This window comes from Rattus norvegicus, chromosome 15 (genome assembly GCF_036323735.1).
Source record: "Rattus norvegicus strain BN/NHsdMcwi chromosome 15, GRCr8, whole genome shotgun sequence".
NCBI classification, from domain to species: Eukaryota; Metazoa; Chordata; class Mammalia; order Rodentia; family Muridae; genus Rattus; species Rattus norvegicus.
In genome coordinates, this window is record NC_086033.1 from 85,136,965 (window position 1) to 85,161,204 (window position 24,240).

General features: G+C 42.1%; 1 protein-coding gene across 43 annotated transcripts in view; it reads left to right on the forward strand.

Annotated features, from left to right (window-relative positions):
* Positions 1–24,240, forward strand: part of Lmo7 (LIM domain 7) — a 202,866-nt gene that overhangs the window by 155,276 nt on the left and 23,350 nt on the right. For 24 of the 43 annotated variants that reach the window (XM_063274456.1, XM_063274460.1, XM_063274459.1 and 21 more), the window contains 5 exons: positions 7,116–7,233; positions 9,217–9,359; positions 10,605–11,274; positions 12,808–13,116; positions 23,160–23,274. In XM_063274456.1, coding sequence (XP_063130526.1) covers positions 7,116–7,233; positions 9,217–9,359; positions 10,605–11,274; positions 12,808–13,116; positions 23,160–23,274 — 1,355 coding nt within the window. Of the gene's footprint in view, positions 1–1,803; positions 1,864–7,115; positions 7,234–9,216; positions 9,360–10,604; positions 11,275–12,807; positions 13,117–23,159; positions 23,275–24,240 lie in introns of all 43 variants that reach the window. The other 19 variants (XR_010057841.1, XM_039093521.2, XM_039093520.2 and 16 more) reach the window with 1 other exon arrangement.

Genomic DNA, 24,240 nt, shown 5'->3' on the forward strand with positions numbered 1-24,240 from the left:
CGAAGGTTTGGTCTGCTGGTATTCGATATTCAGTGGGAAAACATATCAGTGTAATATAAAGCTGGTTTTTAACTTTTTTTTTTCCTCCAGTTCTAGGCTATTTTAAACTGATAGTCATTCTCAATGCCACATTACCTGGATTTCTGTAACTGAAATCAATTGGCAATAGTTTTCGAGGAAGAGATGTGAAGGATACCCATTATTTTAATCAGCCTCAGAAACTGAGTACCTCCCCTTCCCATGGTCTGTCTCACCTTTCAGAATCTCTAATTTTAATAGTATCTACTAATGTTAATAGTTTGGAGACTTTAGAAGCTACCGAGATTGTCACAGAATTCACCATAAGAACTCTAGATATAGAAGACATGGTTGAGGGACAGGTAGCTCTTGCCATTCCGGTGTGGCATTTGAGGGGAAGAAATTAGTCTTTGGCATAACACTTCAGTATCTGTTCATCAGTGCATCATAGGAAAGCTGTTTTAATGTAATTTAAAGTCCCCTTGAAGATTCAAACATTCTGACTTAACTTCCATGAGGAATTAGCATTTGTCATCACGCTTGGCTTTGTAGCATAAACACATCTCTGAGACAGGTTTCCTAAAGGGGTGTAAATACCAAGAGTGTAAATGTTTGGAGGAGGTGTGTAAGCACATAGCTACCTCTGACTTGACTCTACCCGTTTTTTCTTAGTGTATTGGTTGTCATGTGACTTGAATTACCCAGGGCTAGAGTGGGTTCCGCTGTAGAATTCTTGCCTAGCTTGCCTGTGACCATAGTTTCAGTCCCCAGCACTGTGCACCTACCCTTACCACAGACACTCATGAAAACTTAAATATTCAACCTGAAAATGCTGACGACCTTTCTCTGAACCATAGCAGTCAGCAGCACGCGCTTCTAGTCCGTAATCCCAAGTAGTGGTATTGGTTATCAGCCTTTGTTTGAAAAGGCTATTTAAAAAAATCTTCCTGTAGTGTCTTGCTAAGGTAACTACACAAATACAGCAAGATAATCTGTTAATGGAGGCTAATGAATAATGCATGACTTGTCAGATAATGGGGCCTCATGTGTCTTAGAAAACGCAGCTCTGTTTAGAAGCAGTTGTAAGGTTATTTAATTTCCCCCCTTTTCTCCTATTCCTTTTTTTTTTCAAGGCACAGGTGATTTTCTTACATTGATTTCTTGCCATGAGAGTAAAATATAAATTAAAATTGAGCTATCTATAAGAGTTTAATGAATATTACATTTCACATTTATGCTGGGTGAACGTCTCCAAATATAGTGGGAAAGTTTGGGACTTTGTAATTAAAAACTAACTGTCCATTATATGAATGCTTTATTTATGCTACAGACCAATGTGAAGAGGAATGTGTAGGGTTTTTTTTTTTTTTTTGTTTGTTTGTTTGTTTGTTTTGAGTCCTTTGCCTATTAAATCCCCAGCTTGCAGCTTGCAATTTGTGCAGTTTTGGGTGCTTGTGCATGCTGTGTCAGTGTTTTACTAAGCTTTGGTTGGCATGCAATCTATTATGTTTATTAAGGTGCTTTGTGTGGCGTGACTGTCAGTTCTCATGTGTGTGTCTATGTGGGGCATGAATTTATATTTCTTTGGTTTTATGAAGTTTGGGATCTGATCATATATGATTATATAAGTGAGGTACTGACAACGGTTTATAAAAATATGTACAAACCATCTTTCAATGTAATAACCTTCAAATTGGCCATTAGTATCCCAAGAAAGTAAATACCAATTACATTAGCATTTATTGACAGTCAAAGACAGCTAAGGCAGCTATATTTTCCTTCTAGAGCTGGGCCCGATGACTTTGTAGGATTATCAGGTCATAACAATCAGGACAAACAATCAAGGTAGGCAAAAGGGAGGGAAACAGGTTGACCTGCGTTATTTTCTGAGGATTTTCTTTCCCATGCCAGATGGCATCTAGTTATATATAGAAATGCTTCTCATATTACAGCCACGTGTGTGTGCTATATACGTTTAGTGATTTGTAGGTGCACTATAGTTCGCAGGCTAGCCTTCTACGGGAAATGATTATCTGGCTGAAATGTCAATAGTGTTGGTTTTTCCCAAGTAAGTCAATACATCTATAAATGAAAATTCCTTCTTATGCTCTTTTAATTCTACTTGATGGTAATTTCAAAGTGTCCCACAAAGTTCGAATGCTGGTTACTCATCACAAAATTCTATAGTGTCTAATGAAAATATATGTTCAGATAGATAAGTTAGCATATTGATATTGCTTTCAAAGCTAGAGATCCTTAACTTACTCTTTTTGGATTTCTATTTGCTACCTGAGGCTGTGAGTAAATCCACATTTAGGAAAAAGTGTCTTGATGTTGGCTTTTTGGACTCTCTATTTTATGGACAGCCATCTATAAGTTTACTGAAGTTGGATTTTAGAATAGCATCCCTTATTTCCAGTAGAAAGTGCCAGAAGCATCATATGCAATCAGAGGAGTGCAAGGAAATTATATCTTTGTGATTTACAATGATTTCTTCTTAAACTTCTTCAATTAAATTAATTGGAAAGGCAAGACAGCTTGTTACACCTGGGTTTGCAGGGCCGACTACAAAGGAAGGTGTAAACTGGAACCTTCTGAACAAGGAAATAGAAGAGCTTCGTGACTCACCTGTGCATGGTCCATGCTAGGCGTGTCCCCCATGGTTTCCCTGGTGCTGTCTTCAGGGCTTATCTCAGTTCTGGGAGGCAGACAGGGAGGTATTATCTGCATTCCATAGATGTGGAGAAAGACACAGAGATTGCAGCTTTCCCAAGCGTGGAGGCTTTCAGGTAGTAGAACCGGACTGGGGCTGTGCCTCAGGAGAAAACTCAGAGACTGCTTGGCAGTGCTGTTGCCACTCAAGGATCTCGGGAGACTTTAATGTCATGTGGTTAATGCTGATAGCGAAAGACTTCATCATCTTTGTGCTCTAGAAGCTCTAGATTTTATCTCTGTGGTCTGGGGCAAACCTTTCTAACTTGAAGGAGTTTACAGAGTTAGTATCTACGAGGCTCCATTCAGTCAGAATCTGCTTTAATAAGAATAAGTATATAGCACCAGATCTTAAAGATGTGAGCCATCATATCCTTACCTAGTTATTATGGATGAGTGAATGAGGAGCTAAGGCTCTGAGGAGGAAAACGAGGAATATTCGGTGGTTGGAAGCCTATCTGGCAGCCGGTCTGGAGCCCTCCCTTCTTGTCTCTTGCTGGAGCTCATGGAGACTATTATGGCCTGTGCTGCTGCTTTAATGGGGTAACTTTATATACCACAGGAACAAACTGCGCTTACAGCTGAGCCTATACAAAGACTTGTGTACTCTAGCTCATGTTCGGCTCACGTTGTCCATTGCTGTATGGGTCTGGGCTGCTAGACCCCATCAGTGCTCAGGCATTCAGAGGAGAGAGGCAGCCTTACCTTTGATTGGCACACTGTATGGGAAAGTGCATAGCAATGCTTCCCAAACCAGGAGGAGGAGAATAAGGAAAGAAGCCATGGAGGGTCCTGGACTAGTACAAATGGTTCAACTCTCTTCCCACAGAGAGGTCATTGGAGTATCAAAGAGTATTTCATTTTTGTTTTCGAGTTTGTGCAACTTCATGTGTTGCATATCCAATCCCCTCTCATGCCTCAGACTTGCGGATTCCCTTCTTTCTTACTGAATATTTTTTGTTTTTAGTTCAAAAAGCCTCTTACCCTGCAGGCATGGCTTCAGGGAGTCTGTATTCTCAAATTCACGTAATTCAATCTGGTATGAGTTATATCTAGTGAGAGGTATATTATACATGTATAGGTTTATGTGGTTTTTTATATAGTTCTATATGTAATTGATTCCCTATTAAACCTATACAGTGTCATAAAACTGCTCTCCCACAGAGTCAGTTTGGATTTTCTGTGCTTGATTGCTTTCAGGCTTCTCTCATCCTTAGCACAGATACCGGGTCTATCTGCGTGCATGGTGCTGCACTCATGTTTCCTTTCCAAGTAGCATATGGCTTGTGAGAGAGATGACCTAGGCATGCTTGTGCATACTGCATAAGATGAGGCCAAGAATTAGTAAACATGAGAAATACTATAGCTAGAGTGGGTGAGAGAAGTCCACATTTCACAACGAAGAGTCATGAAGACTGTAGGCAAGTGGTAGAACACTCCTAGATCACTGACTGTGTGTGTTTACGGAGTACGTTCTAGGGACTGGGCTTTGTTTTAAGCCTAGTGATCTATCAGCAAACAATCAGACGTAATGTCTGAAAATCTTACAGGACTCAGCAGGTAATAGGAGAGTAAGAACATCTTAAATGCCAATAAATGCCCAAGGAAAAGAGGGCCGGGGTTGGGGTCAGCCCAGAGAGACAGACATTTGTAGGATGGAAAGAAGAAAACACTGAATGCCATTTAAGTGGATCCCTGGAAGTGAAGGGAACTCAGGTAGCCAGTGGATGAGAAGTATTCTGGGCAGATTGAAGAACAAGCAAAAGGCATGAGCATAAGCAAGACAGCCAATTGGCAGGAGGACAGTGAGACTAAGAGTGAGACAGAGTTAGAAATGAGTGTGGAGAGGCAGCCAGGGACCAGATGGGTTCAGACACCGAAGGTCTTTGAAGATTCTATTAGAACTCTGATGGGAAGAAGCTCAAGTATAGCGGTAATTGACTACACCGCTTCGGCTCCCAGCAGATCACACATGTGCACCTGCTCAGGAGCTATCTGGATTCTCGAGACACGCGCGCATGTGCGTACACATGGCACGCATTTATGCGTGTACACGTGCACGCACGTACACACCAGTTAATTTTTGACTTGCTGTAACTAGCTCAAAGGATGGGCACTCCTAAACCTGCCCCCTACTAGCAAATACTCCCCTCTGGTACTCCTGAGACTCCAAAACCTTCCTCTGCTACCCAGGCCTAATTGGGAAAGTGGGTAGTGGCCATTTACCTGAATTTTTACATGACTGGCTTTCTCTCCTGCATCTCTTATGTCCTATACTTCTTTCCCCAGTCATGGTGATTCTTTTCTCCCAGTTCCTAGCCTATGCCAATTTAAAGGTACTACCCACCTCAGTCTACCTGCCCAACCATTGACTGCTTGCTTGCTGTTGATCAATCAAAAACCAACTGGGGACAAGGACCATCACACAGATCGACAGTTTTGGTGACCAGATTAATTCGAAACATTGAAACCAATTCCCACCACTCAAGTATGGGGTTGAGTGTTCCATGAGCTGACTGTGACTTAGAAACCTGCTCTATTGTGCGTGTTGAACTCGATGGTGGAAGCAGACAGATCTTTGGGAATTCTCCATGTAGATAATGTGACAGCGTTGATCAGTCTGATGATGGGGAGGTGGTTAGAAGTTGTTGGATCCTAGAAATAGAGAGTAGAGGAATTAATGAAATAAGTGTCTAGAGAGGAAGAGAGGAACCTAGGGGACTTCAGGAATTTTGAGCCTAACAGTGGAAGGATGGAGTTGACCTTAACTGAGATGAGGAAAACGGAGCAGGTGGAGAGAGCTTAGCCTTGATTGAGTGGTATTTTGAAAGGCAGAGAGGCACCAGCAAAGGGCTTTTGAGTTGGAGGGAGCACTAGAGGGATGCCTTCTCCACTACAATGTAAGCGGCTGGTTTGGAAATGTAGGGGGAGGGATGTGGTGCTCGACCTAGGCTGCTGGCAGTCTAAATGGAAAGAAAGCCGCATTCAATGAGAAGATAAGTAATTGAAAGTGAGGAGAAGAGTGAAACAAAAGTGAAAAGTGGTTCTTAGCTTTCAAATGTGGATGACTGGGGCGCGGGTACCACCATTAACCATCGCGGAGGAAAAGCCGATTGAGATTGACTGTATCAGCAATGGTGTTTGCTGAGGCCCGGTTTTTAAAAAAAAAAAAAAAATCCTTTCCAGATAGCATTTCAGCAGGTCCCTATTCAAGCGTTAAGTGCCTATTCACAAGTCACTGGAAATGAGTCAAGAGGGGGCAGATCAGTGGCTGGAGCCGCCAGAGGCATTTGCATTCCTGAGTTAAGAGCGTTTTTTAAAAAAGAAAAAAAATGTGATGGAGAGCTGGGGAGATTACAAAACTTAGGTGCCCAAGGATATATAAGGGAAAATATAGTTAGTCACAATGTCATTAAGCTCAGAGTACAATCTGAAAGAGGACTTTGGCTAGCCTACCGCTAACATTCTCTGTCTCTCAGGCTCTCTCTCCCTGCTCTCAGGGCTGAGCTTGCCCCAACTCTCCTGAGGGGCCTTTCTTACCTGTGTGGTCTGGGGTAGTAGCCACATTCAACTCAGTCACTAACTCCTGGGAACGGTCTCTTTACTGCTAGGGGGCGGTTTTATACTCTTTGAGAGTCCAAGTCTGTTAGAAGATAGCTTTTATCATGGTCTTTAAGGTTTATAACATTAATGGAGGAGGGTAGGTTTTGAAACCCATCCACTCCGACTTTATTGCCTGATTGCGCACATCCGTATACAGGGGGTGCAGGTTGAATTGTGAACTCTGCCTAATGAAGGAGAGGGTAACTGAGGTGCTGCTGCTGGGCTGTGGGAACGACTCGTGGTCTTCTGTGAATGGGTTCAGCTGCACGGCGACACAGTAGATCTTAGAGAATGGTTGAGAACATTGTTTCATGGTGTTGAACTTGAGGAGAAAATATCAGGTAGTCACTAAATTATTTAGCAAGAGCCTAGTAAGAAAAAAAAAAAAAAAACAGCCAAACTTTTACTAGGTTATCGTTGAGGGAATATAGACAAATTCAGACAGGTGGTGTTAATAATGACTGATATTTTTTCCCCCAATATAATAAGTTTAGAGTTGACCCCTGTAAATACAAGCACCAGATTATCACTTTTAGAACGGTTCAAGATTATTTTGACCACCTTGTGGAAAAGAAAAAAAGAGTTGAGCACCGGGCTCTTGTTTCTGCACCGTGGAAAAAACACCATTTATCGGTGTGGTGCTATTTCAGGGCCACTATCGCCGAAGCATCTGGGTAGGGCAGTAGATATTTAGATGGAATTTCTAAATATAAGCCCAGTCTTCATGTAAACTCTTGGGCCGGCCACGGGAACCTTTGTGACTGTGGGTGTTTTTGTGGCAGGAGCAAGTCCCTGAGCGATGTCAGCGCAGAGGATGTTCAGAGCCTGCGTCAGCTGCGCTACGAGGAGATGCAGAAAATAAAATCCCAGTTGAAGGAGCAAGATCAGAAATGGCAGGATGTGAGTATTCGACAGTGGAGCGCGGGGTGCACTTCTTGCTTCTCTTAAAAAGGATGTCGACGCTCCTGGGAGACAATTTCCCATGCTATTAGAGCATCCAGTGCTATTAGAAAATGAGACCAAAGCACTGTCCTATGTCTTAAAGACCCCTGGAAAGAATACAGCAGTGTGCTTATCTTCTCAGAGACTGCGTTCTGAAGTTCTGAGTTCTGAGTGTGAAGTCTCTTCCCAGCAAGAGCGCGTGAACTGTTTCCTTGGGGGAGTGGCTGAGTTGGGATTTGACTGCTAATTACACCTCTGCTACAAAAAGAGCATTGCTCAAGACTGAGATAGAAGAGGAACAGGATGTGTAGCTCCGATCTTGGCATTAGTGGGGAGAGATGAAGAGTTCTCCAAGTGACTTGGAGACAGGGATGGAAATGAGACTCACAGTAATGTTTGGCTAGGGTCAGGATCCAGTAGGATTCGGAGAGAACCATTTCCACAGAGCTGGTCTATACACGTGTTGATACGGACGTAGACCTAACTTTTATCTTGAATCTTAAAGAAGACAGTTTAAGCCTTTCAGTTGGATGGAGCGGTTACTGTCAGCTGTAGGAGTGTAAAGAACGGTAAGTGATAACCACAGTCCCAAGCCCAGAGGAATTGGAGGACTGCTTCATGGAAAGGGAGTAGAGTAACCGCATGAACGAAAGCACCAGAGGAAGTCAGTGCTAACGCACAAACACACTGCTTTGCTAAACCTCAGTGTCCTCTTATTTGAAAGCTGATTTAATGAACAGGAAATGGCACGCAGGACTCAGAGGTGGTCCAGCTTAGGGCACTGGCCTCATACATGTGCAGCACATAATTCCAATCCCTGCAAACCCCAGCAAAGAACTCAGCATCGCTTTGCCAACTCACGCAGTAAGCTTTTGATAAAATAATTATCAAGGTGGGCAGGGGCATGAATATTTGGGTCACTTTATTTCTTTTGGGAAGAGAGTTCATATTGGTTTCAGGTTGCTGAAAAGCAGGAGAGGCCCTGTGTGTCCCCCAAAGTCTAGTAGGCAGACTTGCTTTCCAAGCCGTGTGTGTGTGTGTGTGTGTGTGTGTGTGTGTGTGTGTGTTTGTATGTAGGGGAGGGGTGAGATCTGGTTTGGTCTGAGAACTTGGGTATACTTTCCTTTGGACTGGAATTTCTCTTGGAATCCTTAGTATGGTATTTCTCTGATTTGGAAATGGAGAAATATTTGAAGCATTCAGAATGGCTCAATCCCTGGGTGTCACAACTGGCTTTACCTAGAGACAATTGAAAACCCGTGTTAGATACATTGTACCAGCTGCTTTTGAACATGTTTCTGGAGACGTGGGAAGCAAGCGTGGGCTTATGCCTACATGCTGTTCCTTGTCGTTCCCTCCCAGGTAAACTTTATTCTCTCAACCCCATGGGCAGTCCAGTAGAGTCTGCAGTTCCACCTCGGAAGACATACCACACAAGGCATTGGTCTTTATGTATAGTCTACCTTGTTGAGGGGAACCACATCTTATGGATTTTTGTATTTCTGGGGGTTGAACTAAGTGGAATATTCATTCACTTGTACTAGGCTGTCCCAGGGATGGTTTTGTCCCTCTCGTCATAGTGAACACGATTGGGGGTTTGGAGTGCTATGAAATTGAATTTGAAGTATTTTCTGGTCAATTAGATCTAGTACCTAATTGTAAGCATTTAGCATTCTTTGAAAAGTAGACATTGATGTGATACTTTCTAGGATAACAAAAGTGGGATCTATCTTACTTACTAGGTCAGTTTTTTTCTGGGAGACACATGAGATAAAGACTTAGTACAGAAACACTGGCTATAAAAAGCAAAATTAGGGCACCTTGGCACAAGTGGGAGTGAACAACTTCAGCATTGTAATAGGATACTCCAGCATGCTCCGGCTGCAAGGAAAAGGCGTGTAGAAATTCAGGTGTGACCGGGCCGGTGTGATTTCTTGTCAGGACCTTGCGAAATGGAAAGATCGCCGGAAGAGTTACACTTCAGACCTGCAGAAGAAAAAGGAGGAGAGGGAAGAAATTGAAAAGCAGGCCCTTGAGAAGTCTGATCGAAGCTCCAAGACATTCAGGGAAATGCTGCAGGACAGGTAAAGGGCTGGGCACCCCCTGTATTTGGAGAGCCCAGTGTCAGGGATACAGGCGTTGTATGTGGTGGGAAGCATGGTCACCAGTTTTTAACTGTAAGCACGTATGGACCGTGGCAGCCAGGTTTTTGTTAAGTATTAAAACGATATTGCTGAACTAGTGATCTGAGCTAACAAAAGAAAATATTACTTAGCACTGGTAAGAGCAGTATTGCAGGCTCTTCTGTAGAAGAAGGAGGTAGTTTCAGAATTTGAAAAAAAAAAAAAAAACCAAAAACAAACAAAAAAAAAAACCCCAAAACCCAAAACACTAGATTTCTGTGTTTAAAGTGAATTTAACGATGGGGTAGTCAAGTAAAATAAACCTTTACTTTAAATGACTTCTTTACCTTTAAATGGATGCTAACAGTTCTTTGTTGAACAGTAGTGGCAGAGGATACGTTAGGTTTTTTTAAGGAAGTCTGTGTCCTTAAAAACACAGCGTGGATGTGTGGGTTTATTTATTCTCCGAGTTGTAACAGCAGGACCAAAGTGAAATTTAAACTTCATGTGAGAACTTAACTGTGTGGACCTGCAGGAGATTGATAGATCAGAGAGAAAGCAAATATGCTTTAAAAATAACGTTGCAAAGGAAATACGCTGGCAGGTGAAATTAAACAAAGTCCCTTTGTGTGGGAAATGCCACTGATGAAGAGCTTCATTCACTTAACTGCAGAGGGTAGCCCAGGGCAGGGGTAGCGACGCCCTCCTAACTGCAAGATGAAGCGACTTCCTCATTTCTGCAAGTTATGGATAATGACCTTGAATCTATTATAATTGCCCACGGGGATTCTGTCAAGCTCCATGAACTGATAACCGGATCTCTCTAAAAGCTCCAGTCTTTTGTGCTATTATTTTTATCAATACATTATACATTTTATGAAGCAAAACTTGGCAGAATTAGATTGGCTGCCAGCCACCTAAGGCATATTTTGAAAGACATAAATTTGTCACTAAAAAACCTGTGAATAATCACATGTTAAACCTTCCTTATTTTATTATTAAAGCCTGTTACGATTAAAAATATCCAGTTGAGACTCTCCTTCATAAAAGGTCAGATCAGTTTCTTAGCTGACGCTTAAAAATTATGCCTCGATCGCGTTAGTGTTGTACTGATTTTTGTGTTCGCTTTACATTTTTGCTATTCTCCTACCCCATCTGGGGTCAAATGCATAATTCTGTCATAACGGCACATTTCTCTTTGCTAAGGGAATCTCAAAGTTCTACAACTACATCTAGAAGGAGGATCTATTCCTCTGATGACATCCTGGATGATGGCGTGCTCCCTCCTACAGTGACTCTGTCAGAAACTAGTTACCAGAGCGAGAGGCTAGAAGACAAGGCAAGAGCTCATCCTGCTGAGATGCCCAAGGAAGATTCCACAACATTTGCAAGTAGAGAGGACGGTATAGCAGCCGAGATCCCGCTTGCTTCTCATATTCCTGAAGAGCGACGTCAGGCCCCTTGGCCTTCTGCAGAAACACGCCAGGCCTCTTCATCTTCCGCAGAATCGCACCAGGCCTCCTTGCCTTCCACAGAATCAGACCAGGCCCGGTTGCCATCTGCAGAACCGCACCAGGCCTCTTTCTCTTCTGCAGAACCTCGCCAGGTCCCTTTGGTCTCTGCAGAACCACACCAGGCCTCTTCTTTCTCCTCCACAGAACCGCACCAGGCCTCTTTGTCTTCTGCACTACAGCGTCCATCCTCACTCTCTTCTTCTCAGCAGTCATGGAGCACAAGAGGAGAGTCAACTCGGATTTCAGCTTCTCTCCCTAGAAGTTACCAGAGAAGTGATACAGCCAGGCTAACATCTGTGGTCACAGCGAGACCTTTTGGCACATCGTCACGGGGAATCTCATCACTGCCCAGATCCTACACGGTAAAAATGCTCTATGTTTATTTAATCTGTCCCCAAGTGCAATGAGTTTGGGAGCTTGGGCAGAGGCTGAGCTGGACACAGATATTGGATGTATAAAGTGTAGATGATGCACGTAGACAAGTTCCACGATTTAGATCTAGTAAACACGGGCGATTAGACTTTAAAGAACAGATAAGATAGGTTTTGAGGTGGAACATTTATTTTTTTCCTTATCATATTTTTTGCTTCTGAAGTATTAGGTTGAACATTATGAAATTGCCGGCAGTCAGCTCTGTTTGACGACCCACAAGACTGATGCTTTACTCCACTCATGTTAAATGCTCTCAGAGTTGTATATGTATGGATTTACCCTACCCTTCCTTCCTACCTTAGAACTTGATGACTGAGCATACTTTTATTATTATTTTTTTTAAAGTATGTCCATTTGTATCTCTAATGGTGTTCGGCAGGTGTGCGGCGTGTTAGAATTATGTAAATGAATCAGTGTGGTCTGAATATTTGATACTCACATTTCTGTTGGTTCTGCCTATCTGCACTTAAAATCGTGACATAGAGATGAGAAGAATTATGGCTTAAAAAAAAAAATTAGTGTTTGGGGTGAAGAAAGCCTGCCCAAATCAGCCAGGAAAATCCCTGACTGGCCTACTAAGAAAAATATAGACCTATTTGATAACATAAAATTTAAACTCATGTGGCAGGCACTATTAGCATAGGACAGTTTGCGTCACTGTTATTATTAAAATGCATTGCAAATAAAGGGGTGGAGCTCCGAGATGCAAGGCCTTTCTATAATTTGATAAGAAATGACGATAAACACTAGTAAAGGGTGTAGAAAAACAAGCTGGTGCAATTCAATGCAAAGGGATTTAATGACGCACAAAGAAACGTGCTTGAGTTTAGCATTAGGGCAAGGCAAACAACCTTTTCACTCATTGGACTTACAAATATTTTAAGTGTTGAAACTATTCTGTGTTGAGGAGGCCGGAATGCCGGCATCTTTCTACCTGCTGGGGCAGGGCTGCTGTTTTCTTAGTCAAGATGACAGACAGGTATTACATCTGTAAAACCTTTGATCCAGTGAGGCTTGTTTTTGGAGCATCTGGGCTACAAAATAAAGGCTCCACTTAAAAAGAGGTGCTCCAGTTGGTTGTAGTGCTTTTGGGGAGTGATGGATAGCTCGAAACAATTTAAGTAGATATCAAATGGATGAACGGTTGATATCCACACTCTGGGATTTCTGACAATTTGGAGAGTTAGTTTGGAGTTGTATCTTTTGACCCACAGTGATGTGAACAAATGAAATCGAGTTTTAGAGAGATCAATACATAATAATGCTTTTACTAGAACGAGTGTTTCTGTGCGGGTGCGTATTTGGTAGTGTGAAGGTACGCACTCCAAGCCTTTGACAATAGTTAGCTTGCTGTGGTAAGTGCACATTACTTGAGTGGCTTTAAAATATTAATAAGTCTGTTATAAAAACTTGACCCCTAAGGCTATCAGAATACTGAGTTTGAAATGATGTGTCCCATTTAGATGGATGATGGCTGGAAATACAATGGAGATGTTGAAGTTGTCAAGAGAGAGCAACATGATTCGGGCAGAGCCGCCGGCATGAAGCCTGACTCCAGCCACTTTATTTTGGGCTCATCTAGTGAGAAGGAGGTAGCCACAGGAGAAGATGTGGCAAGCCTGTCCTCTTTCGTACTCCCTTCTTCCTCATCTCTCTCCCACGACCAGGCAGCCTCCTCAAAAGCCACATTCTCATCAACGTCTGGCCTGGATTCAGTGTCTGACTCTGGAGAAGGGAGAAGCTCATCACTGAGGGAAGTTTCAAGGTCCCCGGTAAGTTTAGGAGGGTTCCTAGCCATGGTGACTCAGATACTTGAATATTTCAATCTGGAAACAGTTGTTTAAGCCTTTAGCTTTACAGTACAGATTGTTATTTATAATTACAGAAAAATATAGTATGGTCTATTTTTAACAGAGCGTGGGGGCAGTTGGTCCGTTCCAGCTCTTAGTTTGTAGATCCCAGACAACTTTCCTGACCTGGTAGACCAGTAGTCTCTCGGAGGGTTTGCCTGAGATTCTTATTATTTGACGTTTCTCTAGTTTCTGCTGCAGATCATTAATGTGGTGACTAAGCAAAGCCCTTCTCTGTGGAAATCAGCCAGCTGCAAAGAGAAATTGTCCCATTTAGTGGATGCTGGTCTTTAGGGACACAGCATTTTGTTATCTCGTAAATTTTTTGTGGCTTCTCATACTAATTTCTACTTCGGAATGGCTGCATTTGTGGTTACTCCGGTCCCTCAGTGGGAACAACGAGGCTTAGTTAGAGTTTGACACCTGTGATTCTGAACATTGGGGCTCCAAATAAAACATACCAGCAGATTACAAACGAATGGAATGATTGTGATTTTTCCTGTTTAAAACCCTAACGGATGGCTTTCAACAGAATTATTAGGCGATATATGTGTTTTTTCCAGTCTACACATAAAATCCACTAAAAGTCCTTGTCAAGCAAACAAAGCTTCAAAAACAAAACAAAACAAAAAAACCCCAAAAACCACACACACGCACACACCACACACCCCTAAAACTTATGTTAAGCAACTTGCTAGCTGTATAAACCCTTTTACCTGGATGCAATTTTAATCTTTGGCTTGTTTGATCCCTAAATCCTTTTTGTTTTTTTTTTTTGGATTTTTTTCATTTATGTTTGTTTTGTAGAATTTTCTTTCTTTTTTCTTTCTTTCTTTCTTTCTTTTTTTTTTATTGACTATTTTCTTTATTTACATTTCAAATGTTATCTCCTTTCTCAGTTTTCCCTCTGGAAATCCCCTATCCCATCCCCCTACCCCATCCTTCTATGAGAGTGTTCCCCCACCCTCACTCACTCCCTCCTGCCTCCCCGCCCTGGCATTCCCCTACACTGAGGCATAGAGCCTTTACCATGGTCCCTAAATCCTTATAGTCTTACTGGAACATAGTTGTTTTCCAAGGCAAAAGATAAAATGTCGCTTGAATATGTGAATAAAATAGGTTTATGGGAAAATAGTTTTACATAGCAGATATGTTTAGGTTTATTAGATTTTTAATTGTATAAGAAAATTAAAGTAAAAAAAAAAATCTCAACCTTCCTCCCTGCCTTCATGCTATGGCACTTACTTAGTATCTGAGAAATAAGAGGAATGCAAGGAAAAAATCCTTGATGAATATAGTGTTCAGAAATAACCAGTGTCAGCATTTACAAAACTCTGTTTTGTTTTCATTTGGTGATAGATATTTTCTAGTTCTTGTTGTTCAGCTGCCTTTTCCTGTACATATTTACACATATATCTCTAAGGAAAGTTTTTTTTCCAGCTTGTAAGAATTGTCAGTTATAAATTACAGATACATTTTAAAGGAATTAGGAATTTGGTCATCATTATAGCTCTCAATGGGTAAGACCTGTGTATTATACTTGGGGACCATAGGGCATCAATAGGTGATTATAAAAACAGGACGAGGTGTCTCCTGTCCTGTGGATTTGTGCATTACCTTCCCACTTCCAATGATCAAATGTAACAAAGCAGCTTGCTGAATGTGCTGCCTGTTGGATGCTGGGCCCTCCTTCAAGGTGGCAGCTGGCAAACTGTACCCATGGATTAGGAAAGAGAGGCCATGTGTGGTGTGTGTGCGTGGGTGCATCCTCTGCTCTGGCAACTGCAAGAAGTCCAGGATGAACCTGGCTTGTTCCAGGTTTCCTCACAGTGGATTTATGCTGTCGTCATTAGGTTTGAAGCCGTATTCCGGCTGTGCAGGATTTGGCTGCATTTAACTGTTGGAGCTAGTGGAATTCTTGAGCAGTGTTGTATTTCGAATGGTGACTTGCTTGTCTGTATTTGGACTATCCACTTCTGTGCTACCAGGAGCACGTCTAATGGAGCTGGCTGGCTCTAGAGAGGCTGTGCATGCACAACAGCTGTCTCGTACCATGGTCAGGCTCTTGGTACGTCACTCTGTCAAATGTGTGCCCAAGCTCTCTCTGTAACTCTAGATGTTCATAGGGAAGAAACACCTCGGTGCTTTAGTAGCTGTGGAAAACCATGTTCTTCTAGTCTTTCCCTTCACTCCCCTGTGTTTTTGCTGCTAAAAGGCCTTATACTTATGCCTCCAGGATCTCCCATTCGATGACCCTGTTTAATCTCAGTTGCCACTATTCTAATCCAGGTCCTGTCAATGCACATGGTTGGAAGTAGCCTCGGGTGTGTTGCTCTTTACCAAAGATTCAGTAATTTTGCTGTTCTAGAATCTCCTGAAGCATTCTGTTCTTTGGATGAAGTTCAGGGAACTCTGTGGAATACTGGTATTCCTCATGAATGAGTTCAGATTCCCTTTTTCATACCTCAGGATGAACATGGGCTGGTCAGGCTTCACAGGGCGTTATATGAGTAAACACTTACCACAGTCCTGGGATGTCGTCACCACCGTTTTTATCCTTACCCACAGAAAACTGAAAGCATAGATGGTCACACCACCTGTTCAAGGCCATCCATCGCACTAAGTGCTGGGGTTGGGATCAGAACTCAAGAGTTTGCTGCTGGCATTCGCCTCTGTATTTGCTGTATTCTGGCTGTGTCTCTCAGGAGCGATCTATATCCGGCTCCTGTCGGTCTGCACTTCTTTTTACCCAATTGCCTGCCTCTGACTGCATCAGGGAAAGAGAGGTGCCTAAGGAAGCTAGTTTTGTTTGGGCACACCAGATACGTTAGTCATTATTCTTCTCCAATTTGAAGGTGTTTACTCTGCTTATCTGTTCTTATTCAAGTTCTTCAAAGCCCAGGCCAAACCACCTCTTTCATGATCCCCGTACTTTATCTTCCTTGTTGGAATTGAACCAACCACCCTTGAAAGTTAAACTCACTAATTTCTTCCTTGTTGCAAATATCCTCGTCTTCCCCCTTCATAGATAGTCTTTGTGCCTTTTCAGTCAACATGCAGCTGTCAGTTAATGCTGACTTGACCTACATCAGTGCTGGTCCGAGCTACATTCAAGGCCCTGGTTGCCAGCCTCAAAGTGTGATCCTGATCGGGGAGGCGATTTCAAATGCTTTTTCCGTTCTTGAGTGTGGGGACTCTTGGGTTGACGGGTGCTTTTGGAATCCAAGTTCTGAGATGTTACATAGAAGCATTTTAAAAGCGCCAATGAGGCAGGGGATGGAAACCCATTCTGAACTGTGCTGATAGGGTAGTTTGGCTCATAAAGCGGTGAAGACAATGCCAGGGCAAGAGTTGACCATGACTGTGTTCACCTTGGCCAGTGAAACTTCCTGTTCCTCCCCGTGACTGAGCTGTAGGTTTCCCACCCCTTTTCCTTCCTCTGCCTTCTCTCTCAGAGATTTCATCATCTCCCACCCCCACCCCTACCCCCTCCTCCCCCTCCTCCCTGGGCAATTTAGGTTGCTAGGAGACCAAAGATAAGAGAAAGATTTTGATTTCCAGTACTTCCTGTCTCTTCAACTGCCTTGCCTTGCAAAGCTGGCTTTCAAGATCTCCCCTACAAGCTTGTTATTATAAGTTTCTGTTTTCCGTCCTTTCAGAGCCTCCTGCGCTCAAACACCGCCCAATTCTGCCTCCCAGAATCTCTGCCTCAGCCTTTCAAAACAATTCTTATTAGATAATAATAATAATAATAATAATAATAATAATAATACATTTGAAAGTAGGAAACTTTTTATGTGATTTTGATTCCGTTTATGGACTGACTATGGCTCAGTGGTAAGAGCATTGGCCCCACGATAAGGTTCTAAGTTCAATTCCCCAGTGCCGACAAGGAATCCCTTTAAATATCAGGGGTGATTCTTATTCTAGTTTTAATCCCATGCCTTGTTCCTTACACCTCTGACTAGAGCCAGTTTACTGTGAAGGCAAGAAGCAAACCCATGTTTCTCCTGTTAGCATGGGACTCGAATGTGTCTTGTTGGCTTTCAAACTACGATAGCATGAGTTAAATAGGATTGTTTTTTTTTTTTTTTTTTAGTTCATCTGGAAACTGCTTAATCGGCATGTGTAGTATGTTTAATGTGTTTCCAAGGGAAACAATGAAATTAAGTCTTGAGCCTCAGCCATGGCTGTTGGCACCTTTTAAATGTTTCATTTAATTAATGTCAGTGACCCTCAAAGGAGGCGATATTGTCTTGAAAAACTTGAAAGTTCAGCTATTGACATGCCCCAGGCTTCTGAAAAATGGCCCTCACTCCATTTTCTGATAAGTTAAGCAGTAATCCTGATCAGTTCCTCTCCTCTTTCTTCTTCTTCTCTACTATGGCATGGTCAAATTTTGAGGATTACCTTACATAATTAGGACATTGGCATTGACTTATTCTTTAAAAAAATTAATAGTGTGCCTGTGTCTTTCTGTGTGTGTGTGCTTGCCACAGGCCAGAAGATGGTGTAGGATCCACCAAAGCTAATTTATAAGTGACTGTAGAATACCAGACATGGGTGCTAGGAACCGAACTTGGGTCCTCTATACCAACAGCAAGATAATTATTATTATGGATATATATATATATATAGAGAGAGTGTGTGTATGTGTATGTGTGTGTGTGTGTTCATTGGTTACAGCAGCTGCAGCACAGGTGACAGCTCGTGGTGTAACAGAAGAGAAGTGTAAAATCACAGACCGTGCAACTTTACCCTTTACCACTGAACCATCTCAGCCACTTCTGATTATTTTTAACATTGCTATGCTTTTCACATTTTATAACCAATAGAGATTGAAGTATCTTCTGGCCCACAGTGATAAAGTTATCTCAAACTGGCCTTGATCTCTCAATTCTCATTCCTCAGCCTTCCAGGTATTATGGTTATAATCATCACCCTTGTGCCTGACAATGAAATCATTCTTAAAACAATTCTTTGGAGAGGTGACATATACGTATGAAACTCACCTGAACTGAACTTTTTTCAGAAATGCAGGATTTGAATTCAACCAAGCTGGCACTAGGGAGCTATTGGTAATGTCAAATTTGGGTGTGGTGTAATCAGTATGTTCTATTAGTAGATTTCTGACAGCTGTGGGGAAGGAGGGATGGAGATACAAGAGAAAAACAGGAGGTGGTAAGAAGAGAGAGAGGGAAATATGCCTCTGAACTCTGATGGGGATGTACAGAAAGGGTGAAGAAGATGGGTTCATTTGTGGTCATAGCCCATAAACTTGAGAGCACATTATTGAAAGCACGAGCAAGACAGCAGAAGGAGTAAATTCAGGGGCAGAAGGGAAAGAAGCAGAGAGAGGCATTTCTAACTCTCACCGTGGTTGGGTAGTGACACATGTAACATGTGAAAATCCTTAGGAGGTAGAACATGTCTTGGAGGAAGATGTTTCAATTGTGAAGCCTTTGGACCTAGTGGTTTAAGACGTGTTGGTGAGCGCAAGTTACTTAGAAAGGCTTATGGTCAGAAAGATTGTGACTGGTTGATGACCGATTGACTCCTCAATGAGATAGAAGGGGAAGGACACACTGATTAAGACTAAGCTGTGAGTAGACAGACTGTGGGTGGGGGGCCAGGAGGAGTGGGACAGGGCGACTCAGAAGAGTGCTCCCCAACTTAGGAAGCATTGGTAGGGCCTAGCAGGATGCATGCACTTTAGATAGACACTCGGAAGGCTCGAATCAGCTGGTCAGGGTGGGCAGGGTAGCTGCTATTCCATGGTAGAAAATCTATAGAGGATGCACAAAGGTTTAGCTCTGTCTTTGGCAAGGGAAGATAGCTCCAGTGTCAGAGCGGGGCCATGACTTGAAGGCCACTTTCTTCCTTTTCTCATTCCTAGGAGAACTTGGCATCTACTAAGGAACCTTGTGGACAGAAATTTAAAAGATTATTTCCTCTGCTATTCTGGACTGTGTCACCCAAACGTGCTTTTAGTTTTTATTGAATGTGTAGGGTTTTCTAAGCCAACACATTTGCCCAGTTAGAAACACTGGAAAAGGAATAGTTTTCTCAGTGCTTAAGACTGACTCTGATTTTTTTTTTTTCCCCTTTGGTTCTTTTTTTCGGAGCTGGGGACCGAACCCAGGGCCTTGCGCTTCCTAGGTAAGCGCTCTACCACTGAGCTAAATCCCCAGCCCCCTGACTCTGTTTTTTATGAATTCCCATTGGCAGTGACATGAAAATTATAGCTCATCAACTCTAGGAGAAGTAATTCATACTCTGGCGACATCAGGTCACCTTTGTCTCTCCTTAGACAATTAGAAGTCTGACAGTGAGTGGTGCCATCTCACTTTTAGTGGAGACTTTGGTTCAAATTGTAGCAGTTTCTCAGGGAAACTGCTTTTAGCTTAAACGCTGAGCCGCTGATGGATAACCATTATTTTCTCTTTCCTGGCATGGACAACTGAAACTACTTGGGTAGTTCATTTCTTAGTCATCAAAATAATCTAGGTTTCCCTTGGTAATTTATACTTTTTGTTTCATCCAGTTCAGAAAGGTAATTCCTCAATCATCTTCAGTAGCTTAGATCCTTTGCACTGCACTCACATGGCTTAAACTTTGTAGAGAAAGTTAAGAAATGAGAGGTCCTGCCTGAAATCATTGATAAATAGTTCGTGCATGACCAGATTATAGCAGTGTTTACATGTAAAAAGCCCTGGGCATAATCTAGTAGCACAGGAACCCAGTTCTTCACAGGAATGTCCTAAGGAATTCTATAATAAAGAAGTGATACCACTTCGAGCCTGTGACCTACAACCCTTATCCTCAAACCGCCATCATCTACTTAAGAATTGTGTTTGAGCATATGTAGTGCATGCCTGTGTGCCTGTGTGTGCCTGTGTGCCTGTGTGTGTGTGTGTGTGTGTGTGTGTATACATACACGTATATATGTATATGTCTCATGAAGGATACTGTGTACATAATAAGATTGTCGTTTGAAAGGAGGTCTTCAACCACAAAAACTTTGAAAACCACTGTCAGAGAGAGAAGGCTCTCTGACATTGCATTCAATGTAATGAGGTAACGTGGATGTTAACAGAGAGTCCCCAGTAATGGTCCCTGCCCCGCTCTTCCTTTGCTTGTGTGTTATCCTGAGCCTGGACACGGCAGTCTGGTCGCTCTTAGCCATAGCAAAACCATCTTCCCTGCTAGGAAGTTCAGAGAGGTGGCTGTCTGTTCCTTTATTTAATGCGTTCAGAGATTTTTTTTTTTTCATTTTCAAGTTAGGAATAGCCTTTTGGAGAGAACTCTTCTGGTTTGCTGTTATCGTATAGCTCATCCCTCTATGACTGAAGCTCATTCTCCCACATCCTTTATTTGGAGGAAAAGGACAATGTTCAATAGCCGTCTCCTACAGAGCATGTTTTTTTCACATGTAGTTTGAGACTACTAAAACATCCCATCTCATCTTTCATTCTTCAACTAATAAAACTCCAGTCAGTGGTTTCACTGCGAAGCCCATCATTTCCCTCTCTGTCTTTGTGTAACAATAGACTCTGTACTGCCCTTGGCTTTAAGTCAGATCTTTGTGTGTGTGGTGAAGATGACCACTTCTCTCCGCTGGGTCCCCTCTAATTTAGATGTGTGCTGGTTCTTGCTCAGCAACCAGTGATTTTCTCTGTTCTATTCTCTGTAAACTCTTTCCAAAGGCCTCCCGGTGATAACTTCTATTAGCTATGTTTTCTTCTTCCTTTAGAAAGCCTTCATATCCTCTTTTAAAGAGTTACTGTTATTCTTTTTTTTTTTTTTTTTTTTTTTTTTTGGTTCTTTTTTTCGGAGCTGGGGACCGAACCCAGGGCCTAGCGCTCGCTAGACAAGCGCTCTACCACTGAGCTAAATCCCCAACCCGAGTTACTATTATTCTTAAGAACAAGGACCAAGCCTCATTCATCTTTCTTTTCCAAAGTGCTAGGTACCATGTCCTTCAGAGTCTGCACACAATAAGTGGATGTTGCACAGTGAGTGACTGAACTAGATTATTGTGCTTCCGTGTGTTCATGAAGCGTAGCCCCTGCCTTTGCCTTCCTTTCATTTTCTTGATTTTTAAACATTGTACAGTTTTTCTCAGAGTACTGTTACTTGAATCTTAAATTTACTTTGTGGTTGAAAAACACAGGCGCGAAGCTTATTATGGCTTTGGTGAGCCTGAGGTCTGAGGCAAACTGCAAAATTAAAATGAAGAATTGGCAGTCTGTGATCTGGAAAGTAAAGTAGCTTTGGGAAGATTTGTTTTCAAATTGGTGTGCCTAAGTTCTTTAATGATTAGAAGTAAAGAACTAGAAGACCAATCTGATAAATTCATTATTGTTTATATCTGTTTTTCTCCAAATAAGATGTATGTTAAGTAAGATGTTTACATTTTTTTATTATATTTACTTATTTGTTTATTAGTGTGTGTGTGTGTGTGTGTGTGTGTGTGTGTGTGTGTGTGATTCACTCAGAGGACAAGTGGCAGAGGCTGGGCCTCTCCTTCTACCTTCTCAGGCCTGGTGACTGAACTCAGGCTGTCCAACTTAGTGTTAAGTGTTTTTGCTCGCTAAGCCATCTGCTGCTCAATGAAAGATGACTTAACAATGGCAGCTTACTGTGAGACTGAAATTTGGCTTAGAAAATTATTTATGAAAATCCTGGGGGCTGGAGAGGCGGCACAGCAGTTAAGAACACTGGCCCCTCTTCCAGAGGACCCAGGTTCCCTTCCTAGAACCCGTATAGTGGCTCACAACTGCCTGTCACTACAGTTTGAGAGGATCTCATAGCCACTTTTGACCTCTGTGGACACTGCACAAATGAAGTACACACATACATAAAGACAAAGCACATATATAATAAGAAAAGTATCTTAAGAGAGTCAGGAGGGAGAGGAGAGGACACAGAGAGAGAGAGAGAGAGAGAGAGAGAGAGAGAGAGAGAGAGAGAGAGAGAGGAGAGAGAGGGAGGAGGAGGGGGAGGGAGGGGGAGAGAGAGAGAATATGAATGTGAATATGAATATGAATATATCCTGGGCAGTTTAGGATTTGCTTTTGGTTAGTATAGTAAGGAGGGTAGGAGGAGTGTTCTGCTTTTTCCAAGATGCTTTGTTCTTGGGCTCTGGTCGGGTACTGATGATGCTTTAAAGGAGCCACGATCTGTTACTCTTTTTTTTTGTTTGTTTGTTTGTTTGTTTTTTTTTTCTTTCTTTTTTCGGAGCTGGGGACCGAACCCAGGGCCTTGTGCTTCCTAGGCAAGCGCTCTACCACTGATCTAAATCCCCAACCCACAATCTGTTACTCTTAGATGTCTCACTGTGTCATTTCACTCAGATGAGAGAAAATAGAGTTCTGTATTTTCTAGCACTGGTATCAGCAATGTCTTTGCCTCTGTATCCTCATGAACCAGTTGAGCAACAAACACAGCCAGTGGGGCAGGCCTGGTCAATCCGGATGGGCTATTCCCACCGATACCTAATTAGACATTTGTGCGGCACTTGCCTGCTTCGACTGCATATGCTTAATATTGGAGGTAGATTGTTTTTCAACATGCTGTCTGTCATTTTAAAAACAGATAATGCAGGTTACTCTATTTTGTTTTAGGTGATGAATAAGTGGTTTGTAAGTTAGATTTGCTCGTATGGTGAACAAGAGCCTAGACTTTATTCATGGCCAACCCCTTTGTAGGATTAGATTAAAAGGAAGGAAAATGCTGGTTGATGATAAATTTGTCCTTACCTTATTTTAGCAGAAAAAAGTACTCAGTGAAATACATATAAATGAGCATTTTCTCAAACCCAAGGAGGAAAGTGGGAAGCTGCTGTCTTGTGATGCAGTAGTGAAGGGTGTACCTTGGTGTAGCCTCCCGCCTTGCATGGATTGGTTTTCCTCTGTGTGGGTGCCAGGGACACCTGATACCAGCGTTTCATGTTTTACCTTCAGGATCAGTTCAGCGATATGAGAATCAGCATAAACCAGACGCCCGGGACCAAACATGACTTTGGATTTACAATAAAATGGGATGTTTCTGGGATCTCTGTAGCATCAGTTGAAAAAGGTAACTATGACCCTAACTCTGGACCTAACTACACGGTGCTATCTTTCTTCTCTTCTGTGTCTGTGGGAAACGAGAAGCAACTTGATTTGGAATACAGTGGGTACGTGTGGGAAAGATGCATTTCAGTGGAGGCGAAAGATGAAGTTTCTTCCCTGAGACAAATAGTTGGAATTACAAAATACATTTTTCCCCCTTCCTAATTCATTTTAGTTTTGAGGAATCTCTATTTTGTAAGCTTGAGAATTAATTTTTTTAAAAAAGACTCAATTTCTAGAAATGTTAATATGTAATACTTACCTGAAAATTTAGCTTAAATTGTGTTCTGCGGTAGATATATAAGGCATTTAATAGACATGGGGGTTGTTTATGTTGGTGTTTGCAGTAGCTTGACCCAAATGTGTCACACATGCTAGGTCCTCTGTCTGCAGTCACCTCCAGCGAAGAACGATGTTTTTTAAGCATTGTTAATATTTTATCTGTCACTTTTTATGTGTTTATGGTGTTTTGGAATTCTTCAGACTGATTACTTCTCCCACAGCCAGGGTTATGGCCAAGGCAAACCCAGAAACTGCTCAATATGCCCTCAAAGTTGAAAATTAGAGTGGTATCTAGCCTATTTGAGAGGAGGTCTCTCTTTACATATTTTTTTATTATACACAACTGTGTACTGATTTGGCTCTTTTAAAATCGAAGATTGTTGTAATCACGGTGCCTTAGTTTTGTGTGGCACTCTTTTTTCTTGTATTCTCCACCCCCAGAGTTCTAACTGGTGCTCAATTAGAGTATAATATATTTCACATTTTTAACTTAAAAATAATTTCTTTTCTTTGTCCTTTGGAGAGTTAATTATTTCTTATTGGCTGAACTTACGATGTCTCCTTTCAATGTCAATAAAGTACAGCCTATGAAATAATGCCATTGGGACTTCATGTGGTACAGGGATTCAGATATTAGATATATCTGATA